The sequence below is a fragment of the Otolemur garnettii genome, unplaced genomic scaffold (genome assembly GCF_000181295.1).
Source record: "Otolemur garnettii isolate 467f Iridium unplaced genomic scaffold, OtoGar3 scaffold00024, whole genome shotgun sequence".
Lineage (NCBI taxonomy): Eukaryota > Metazoa > Chordata > Mammalia > Primates > Galagidae > Otolemur > Otolemur garnettii.
The window spans coordinates 17,934,985-17,944,609 of NW_003852419.1; the positions used below are offsets into that span (position 1 = coordinate 17,934,985).

Consider the following 9,625-nt stretch of genomic DNA (forward strand, 5'->3'; position numbering starts at 1 on the left):
TGGATTTGAACCTGCCAGCTCAGGTGTATGTGGCTGGCACCTTAGCCACTTGAGCCACAGGTACGGAGCCTTACACGGTAAATTCTTGAGGGCAGGAATTAAGTATCCTCAGTGCCTGACACATAGTAGGTACTTAGTTCAACAACAGAAGACTATCACATATATGTGTATTTGATTATTTCCCCCACTTAACTTTGAAGTTTATAAGATCAAAGAATACATCTGGTTTTATGCATCTTAAATCACTAGAGCTTAACACAGTGCCTGACAGTTTTTAATAAATATTTTTAGTGAATAATTCAGTAAGTATAATAATCTCTTCTATTTACTGTGACTCTGAGACATATTGAAAGAACAAGCTGCTTCTTGACATCCTTGTCTTTGTAATAATTTAGTACTTGAAATTATTTCTTCCTTTTAACATCTTAAAATTGGTCATTTATTTTCACATTTTTATCCTCAAACTCACGTGGAATGTGATCTCCACTGTTTGAAAGTGTAAGAATATTCTGATTCAGCCTTGGGTCCGTCCTATTGCCAATGGCTAACAATTACTTTCAACCAGTGAGGTAAATGTCAGAATGTCATGAATTAGGGGTGGTACTTAGGTGTAAAGTGAACAGTTAGCCTCCAATTTACAAGTTTGCTTTTCCCGGGGATAATTGTGTTAAAGTTGCATGTTCCTGGGCGTGACACTCTAGAGACAAAAATCTCCTCAAAGGAGATTGATTGATTAGGTTACGTGTGACTCTGACTAAGTCAAAGATGTAGCATAATGGAAGAGTTAAAACAGTACTTGCTAAGCAAGGCTGTGAGCTTTTAAAAAATATTTATGAATCCAAGAACGGCACCAAGAAAAAATTTAAAAATAAAAACTATATAATATATGTTCTTATCCGAGAACTAAGTAAAACGTGTTTACAAATTACCTTCCAAGCGGTTTGCTTGGATTGACAGTCCCACGGACAAAGGAGGTGACCGCACGCCCCTTCGGACTGTAGCCGGCAGAGAGAGCCCTCAGCCGTGCGGGCGGGGCCCTCGGAGCCTCACGCGACCCAAAGGCGGAGGAGGCGTGGCCGAGGGTGGGTCCGGCCGCCAGGGGCGGGGCCGCAGCGGGCGAGAGGCAGGCTGGGAAGCGGCGCCATATTGGCGTCGGCCGCGGTGTATTGTCATAAATAGAGCCGGTTTTGTGGTGTTTTCACTACTCACTTGGATGCCTCAGCCGTAGTGAGAAAGTGAGCGAGCAAGCGAGCTACGAGCCACCAGAGGAAAGTGGACAGGGGGAGAAGGGAGCAACAACAACAGGACCTCAGAGCGAAAGAGACTCTCTGGAGAGGGAGACGCAGGAAGCGATGAAAGAGATGTCTGCGTAAGTGGTGGGGGGCGGCGGTTGGGGGCGAGGCAGATAGGGGTGAGGTGGGGTGGCTAGCCTGGGGCCCGGTTTCTGTTCCCTGCCCCTTACACCCTGCCTGCAGCTCGCCTTAGTGGTCTCCTTCCCTGCTCTCGGCCGGTCCGCAAGGGCATCTCCCCTACACTCGCTGCTCACCTGAACACCCCTCTCCTGACTGGTGGACTCCTGGAGTCCGCGTCTGCCCCTGGCTGTATCGTCTCTCAGGACGCCCTAGACGAGGATGAGGACGGGGAGAGGCGCGTGTCTCCATAGGGAGAAATTGTCGGTCACTCTCCTGCCCCCAGCACTGTCTGAGCCCGTCTGCTCCTGTCTGCATTGGCGCAAATACCATCCCCCTGCCTCCCCCTCCTCCCTTCCCGACCAGCTTTCTTCAGGTCTTCAGGAGTGAATGACCTATCCCAGCCCAGGGGTTTCTCTTTAATAAAGGCTAAGGTCTTTACTTCTTATCTACCCACCTATCCGCAATATCTACCGGTCTGTACGTCCTGTTCACATTTTGGTAAGTCAGAAACAGTCAGTGCTTGGCAAGATTTTGTGGTAGTTTCTTAGATTTTGGTTTATTAAGAAATAATTTAAGGATTAAGAAAAATGCAGAGAATAACATAAGCATCATTTGTGTAGCCACCACCCATTTTCCCCAAAGCATAACATATATGTGTGTGTGATGTGTGTATATATATCTGTGTATCTCTTTATGTATATCTTTGTGTATCTCTTTATTTATAAGATTCCAAATACACCTGAAGGAACCTCCTACCGTCTTCTCTGGTCTCATTTATATCTTCCTCCCCAGAGGCTCCTACAGCCCTAAATTTGATGTTTATTGTATGCCACATATGAATGTGGCCATAATAACTGATATTGTTTTACTTGTTTTTAAGTTTATATGATTAGTGTCATACTTGTCATTCTGCAACTTCCCTTCTTTAGAGCAACATGATCTTTGAGCGTTGTCTAGGTTGGTATTTTTTTCAATTTGAATTAATTCATAGTAAGTACTGTATTGTATTGTATTCCATTGTAGGGATGCACCCTAATTTAGTCTTTGTCCTGTTAGTGACTATTTTAGGTTGTTCTAAGTTTTTAATGTTACAATATGGCAGTGAACATTTTTTTACTTATACCCTTTTACTAGAATTTCCCTAGAGTGTTTGCCTATAAGAGAAACTGATGGGTTGAAGGGAATGTAGGATCAGTTTTTTACTTCCTTCCACTCTCAGCTAGATGAGGGAAGTTCAAAGTCCTGGATTTGGAATTTTAGGACCAGAAGGCACCTAGATAGCCAACTTTTGGGACACACAGATAAGAAAGTAAGACCCAGGATCCGTGTCAGAACTGAAGTAATTAGGGAGGGGAGAATAGGTGGTGGAAAGAGGTTTTGGGGTTCAGGTTCTGTCTCTTCCTCTATTTTTTGAGGGGGGGACCACTTTTAAATTTTTTTAACTAAAAATAATTTTTTATTTCAGAAAATTAAGGCAGTACAAGTGTTTTTGGTGCATAGATACCTTGTATAATACTTAAGTCAGGGCTTTTGTGTGCCAGTCATCAGAGTACTGTCCATTGTACTCAATAGGTTAGTTTTTATCTCATTCCCCTCATCCGGCCTCCTTGTTGGTTTCTCTTGTTGCCTTGTGCCTGTTGTACCGTTCTATTAGCATCCCCTTATTAGTAAGAACATACAGTGTTTGGTTTTCTATTCCTGAGGTACTCAGGATAATGGTCTCCAGTTCCATCCATGTTGCTGCAAATGACATTATTTTTTATGGCTGAGTAGTACTCATTGTGTGTGTGTGTTCTGAATTTTTTATATACACATACACACACACCCACACATTTTCTTTATCCGCTCATGCATTGGTGGACACTTAGATTGATTCCACATCTTTGCAATTGTGAATTATGCTGTGATAAACATTTGAGTGCAGGTGTCTTTTTATATAAAATGACTTCGTTTTCTTAGGGTAGATACTCAGCACTGGGATTGCTGGATTGAATGGTAGGTCTATATTTATTTCTTTGAAGAATCTTGATACTGTTTTCCATAGAGGTTGTACTAATTTGCAGTCCCATCAACATTGTTTAAGTATTTCTCTCTGCATCCATGCCAGCATTTGTTTTCTGACTTTTTAATAGTGGCCATTCTACTAGGGGTAAGGTAGTATCTCATTGTATCTTTCTTGCTTTGAACTGCAGGTACTTATCTTTAAAATGTCACTTAATCAACACCTGTCCATTAGGGTTATTATTGTGATGGAATGATCCTATATGGACAATCAATCTACTGTACAGGGTGGACAGAAAGTTTGTGTGCAATTTACTATATTAAACTATTTGTACACGAACTTTCTGTCCACCTTGTATATACATTTATACTACCTATGTACGAACAAACATACCAAAAAAGTTCTTGTTTTCTTAGAGGTAAAAAGCCAAATCTTTTCTTTCTTGGGGGGGTGGGGACAGAGTATCACTTTGTCACCCTAGCTAGAGTGTTGTGGTGTCACAGCTCACAGCAGCCTCAAACTCCTGGGCTTAAATGATCCTCTTGCTTCAGCCTCCTGAGTAACTGTGACTACAGGCACCCGCCACAACATGGGTCAGGGTCTCGCTGTTGCTCAGGCTGGTCTCAAACTTATGAACTCAAGGGATCCTTCTACCTCGGCTTCCCAGAGTCCTAGGATTACAGGTGTGAGCCACTAGGCCAGACAAAATCTGAATATTTAAAAGGAAATTACAACTCTAAATAACTAATTGAAGTTTTCATGTTTCCCTTTTGTTTTTTTGAGTCATTTTGGAAGGTATATACTGCCTATATATCTTCTATTTGATTCTCTCTACAGAATGAAATCTTTAAAAATTAAAAAAAGCATGCTTCTCTTTGTGGGCTTTGTAATGTTAAGTCAGTGTTTTGACCAGTCAAAATCCAAAATCCAACAATCACTGTTTGTCTGATTTTTCACAGGGTTAATTTATTCAATTTAAGTTACATTGGCTATGCTAAAGGCCCATCATGAAAGTATTGTGAAAACAGATGGTAAGGTTAGTTGGTTAGTGTTTTTTTTTTGGAGACAGTCTCACTTTGTCACCCTTGGTGGAGTGCTGTGGCATCATGGCTCACATCAAACGTCAAACTCTTGGGCTCAAGCAATTATCCTGCCTCAGTTTTTCTTTCTTTCTTTCATTTTTTGTTTGTTTGTTTGTTTTTAGTAGAGATGGGGAGGAGGAGGTCTTGCCACTTGATCAGGCTGGTCTGGAACTTGTGAGCTCAGGCAGTCCACCCGCCTCAGCCTCCCAGAGTGCTAGGATTATAGGCATGAGCCATTGCGCCTGGCCATTTTTTACTTTACTTTCCTAGCAAAATAAAAAGTTTTAGCAACCTCTGTTCGTTCCAGAATTTATTTTGAAACTATTGGTCTGTATAAACCTAACATCTCAGACCTTCTCTTGTACTTTAGTCAAGACTATAACTTCCTGATGGCTAGTGTCTTTGGAGGGTGAGTTGTATTATATCCTATAAAAGGTTGCCATTAGGTATAAAGAATTTATAATCTTTCAGTGTGAAAATGATACATGAACCAGTTGAAAATGAAGAGAACAATTAGCTAAAATCGCAAAATGTTAGAACGGTAAATTCCCATTCAAAAGGTGTTAATGTAGGTTTCTCAAGAATAAATCTAGTTGTGATCTCTTTTTAAAAGCTGATTATTTCACAAGGACCTGCTAATGGATGTTTTTGTTTCTTTTGTGGAGGGGGATCCTATAGTTTTTACTGAGAGCTTTTTTTCAAGTGGTTGACTGCTTTTCAGAGATTCTGGAATCTGGATGGTACTTCACTCAAGTCTGCATGGTATAGAGGAGGTAGCCCTGGCACAGATCCCATTCAGGCTGTTTGCATTTGAGCTTAGTGGTATTGGTAGAGTTTTCTGATGCCAACACGTGCTGCTTTTGGCTTGAAAGGACATCTTAACAATGAAAGCTGGAGGCCATATGAATAGCATTTCGTAAACACAAACACAAAATACCCATTTTTCCTTTAAGAAGAAAAGTGCCTACCTACTGTTAGTACTAAGTAAACTTATAAGGTAGATAAATTAACATGAGCAAATTGATTCAATGTATCAGTATGGTATGATACTTTAAGGTTTTTCTCCTGTTTAATTTTCCTTGAACAGAAACACTGTGCTGGACAGCCAGCGTCAACAAAAGCATTACGGAATTACCTCACCGATTAGTTTGGCATGTCCTAAAGAAATTGATCATATTTATACACAGAAATTAATTGACGCCATGAAACCATTTGGAGTGTTTGAAGATGAGGAGGAATTGAATCACAGGTACGTCATTGAAAACATATTTTATAGTACATTGTTTAATCACTAATTCCACAAACATATATTGAGTATCTCCTATATCCCTGCTAAAGAGTACAGAAATGATAAAAAGAAGAAAAATCTTGGCCTTCCTGGAGCTAACATTGTAGGTGGGGGTTAGAGGAAGAGATTAACAGTTATCTGAGTAATATAAATACAGTTTTATACATTTTTCTCATTTTATACATTTTTATACATTTCTTCTCTGCTGCTAAGAAGAATAAGGCTAGGGATAGAAGTTTTCATGGAAAGTCTTGTTAAGAAAGTTCATTTAAGGGGAAACTTGAAGATGAGGGAGCTGTAGACATCTGACTGACATATGACTTGCACTTACAAACAGAGGCTATCACAGGTTGTAGGTAAATGTACCTGTCCCAACTTATGTACAAATTCAACTTAAGAACAAACCTACAGAACCAATCTCAGTCATAACCTGGGGACTTGTATTTTAAAGGTGGGGTTGTTAGAATTTAATGGCTATGGAATGTGAGTGGGAGAGGTGTCAAGGATGATGCCAAGATTTATATGGTCTTAGCACCTTAAAGATAGAGTTCTGTTATCTGGAAAAGACTGAGGGAGAAACAAGTTTGAACCTATCAGGAGTTTACTTTTGCATATATTATCTGTGAAATGTCTGAACCATACTTTTTTTTTCTTTTTTTCTTTCTTTTTTTTTTGCCCCTCCAAGACAGTGGTTCCCCAGGCTAGAGTGCTATTGTATCTGTCTAGCTCACAGCAACCTCAAACTCCTTGGTTCAGGTGATCCTCCTGCCTCAGCCTCCCAAGTAACTGGGACTGCAAGTGCCCACCACAATGCTAATTTTTCTATTTTGGCTAATTTTTCTATTTTTAGTAGAGATGGGATCTCACTCTTGCCCAGGGTAATCTCAAATTCTTGAGCTCAAGCTATGCTCCCACCTCGGCCTCCCAGAGTACTATGATTACAGGCATGAATCACTGTTGGTCCTATCTTTCTTTTTTTAATATAGGTTTATTTATGCCTTTGGTTGCAAGTTTGTTTTAATAATATGAAACTGCTTTTATTAAGTATTAGTATTTCACAGAAATTAGCCAATAATTAATTTACCCATTTTATTTATCCAAAGACTTGTTATTGGTAGGGAGAGAATTCTAGCCTCTTTTACCTCGTTGAATTAATTCTGTAATAAAGCCAAGAAAGTTGACAGTTCACTCAGCTTTTATAGCCTCATTGAATATAAACTTATGGTTTTTATTAGGCTTTTTGAATTGTTAAGGTAGCTCAGAGACCAAAATACTGTCATCATATTTATCATCTCTTTGGCATTCTTAGTTCCCTAAGAATGCCAAAGAGATGTACTGTGTGTCCACAGATGTGATAGCATTATGACATGTATAATATGGTTTTACTCTACCACCAACACGAAGGGTGCTACTTGTATGTTTATTTCTTAATACTTTTTTTGTTGTTTTAGTCTAAAGCATCTTATTTTTTCTCACAGGTTGGTAGTTCTTGGTAAATTGAACAATTTAGTAAAAGAATGGATTTCTGATGTCAGTGAGAGTAAGGTAAGAGTAAACTACGTGGAATTCTCAGTTTCATTATATCCCTGTTGATCTTCCTGGTCATAAGATACAGGAGTTGAGAATTATCTGAAAGACAAAAATCTTGGCTCTCTGGTTTACTAGGGAATAAATTGGTCAACAGTTGAATTTCTGAGCAAATGAGGACTTAGCCAATATATAGCTGCAAGTCCACATAATTAATTGTCGTTTGACCCATATGTAGTAGGTCAAAATTTATTTATTTTTATTTAAAAAGAATTTTTTTTTTTTTTTGAGACAAAAGTCTTACTCTGTCGCCTAGGCTAGAGTGCAGTGGAGTTGTCATAGCTCACTGCAACCTTTTGCCTTAGCCCCCCAGTTAGCTCGGGACTACAGGCCTGTGCCATTATGCCCAGTTAATTTTTCCACTTTATTGTAGAGATAGTCTCCCTGTGTTTCTCAGTCTGGTCTTAAAGTCCTAGACTCAGTTGATCCTCCTATCTGGGCCTCCCAAAGTGCTGGGATTATAGGCCTGAGCCACTGTATCTAGCCTCAAAATTTAAATATCAGATTTTACTTGAAAAGCCAGGTTTTGGCCAGGCATGGTGGCTCACACCTATAATCCTAGCACTCTGAGAGGCTGAGGTGAGTAGGTTGCCTGAGCTCACAGGTTAAGACTACTCTGAGCCAGAGCGAGACTTCGTTTCTAAAAATAGCTGGGTGTTTTGATGGATACCTATAGTCCCACCTACATGGGAGGCGGAGGCAAGAGAATCCCTTGAGCCCCAGAGTTTGAGGAGTTTGAGGTTGCTGTGAGCTACGACACCACGAACAATAAAGGGAGACTCTTGCCTCCACACACACACAAAAAAGGCCAGGTTTTAGCGTTCTTATAAAACATCACATCTGGCAATGCCGAGCCTGCCTTTGTGCATAGTAGGAAGTGGGATGGGCTCCTGCCTGCTGGTGCCTCATGGCTACTACTGCTCCCTATTCTCTCTGACAGAATGACCACCATTTATCAGTTTCTGTTTCTCATGTGGGATTTCCTTATTTGCATGCCTCTTTCACCCCTCAGACATAGGAGTTTGCAAACCCTCACAGCTGTAAACCTTTTTCCTCTTCCTATGGCTTAACTGTTTTTCCTTTGAAATTACATTTTTTTCCCATTTTTTTTTTTAACAGTATAGTCCTCATTTGGTATTCTCAGGGAAGTGATCCAAGATCCCCAGCGATACCAAGATCTGCTCACATCCCTTATATGTGTAAAAAATAGTGTAGTATATATATTTGCATGTAACCTATACACATCCTCCTGTATATACAGTTTTAGTCATCTCTAGATTATTTATAATACCTAATACAATTGAACGCTACGTGAATGGTTTTTACTGTATTGCCTTTTAACTTGCATTATTTTTATTGTTATTTTTAATATTTTTTCCTTAATATTTTGATCCTCAGTTGAATCTATAGATATAGAACCTGTAGATGTGGAACCTGCAGATATGGAGGGCCAACTGTATTTTGAATATAATTCAGTTTTCATAATTGCCTCAGAATAATCACTGTGAATTTTATTTTACTGGCTGTACTAGAATGAGGTGCAGGGCATGTTCAACTGGATGAAAGCATTTGTCCCTGTACTTAAATGATCTAAACTGTTATAGTCTAAGTTTTTTTGGTCTGTTGTTTATAGTTTATCCATTTCTGCCTTAACAGCAATCATTTGAAAGTTAACATCTCACAGTGGTCAGTGTGTCTATAGTTATAAAGTTTCTTTCTTCCTCTTCATCTGCATGGATTTAGAAATTAGATAAACACACAGAATTCTCCTTTTTATATATTTTATTATTTGTTTCCATATCTATGATAAATATGTACAATTGATTGATTTAAACAATGAACTCAGGTTATGAGTTTCCTAAGACTACAGTCATTGAGTTTAACATGGTCTTTATGCTGTTTATCTTTGCTGCCAAAAGGCTATCTGGCTCATCTCTAAACTCTCAGCAGAGTTGGCAGTAGATGAAGTTGTTAAAATGCTAGTCAGAGGTTCAGCACCCATAGCTCACTGGTTACAGCCCCAGCTACATGCACCATGGCTGGTGGTTTCCAACCCACCCTGGGCAGGCTAAACAACAATGACAACAACAGCAAATAGCCAGGCATTGTGGTGGGTGCCTGTAGTCCCAGCTACTTCAGAGGCTGAGGCAAGAGAATCACTTAAGCCTAAGAGTTTGAAGTTGCTGTGTGCTGTGACGTTATGGTACTCTACCAAGAGCGACATAGTGAGACTCTGTCTCAAAAAAAAAAAAAA

General features: G+C 39.7%; 1 protein-coding gene across 2 annotated transcripts in view; it reads left to right on the plus strand.

The window, feature by feature from the left end:
• Positions 1-1,116: 1,116 nt before the first annotated feature.
• Positions 1,117-9,625, plus strand: part of PAPOLG (poly(A) polymerase gamma) — a 43,654-nt gene continuing 35,145 nt past the window's right edge. For both annotated transcript variants that reach the window (XM_023512103.1, XM_003787939.3), the window contains exons 1-3: positions 1,117-1,369; positions 5,584-5,745; positions 7,263-7,329. In XM_023512103.1, the coding sequence (XP_023367871.1) occupies positions 1,353-1,369; positions 5,584-5,745; positions 7,263-7,329 (246 nt within the window). In that variant the 5' untranslated portion in view covers positions 1,117-1,352. The remainder of the gene's footprint in view (positions 1,370-5,583; positions 5,746-7,262; positions 7,330-9,625) is intronic.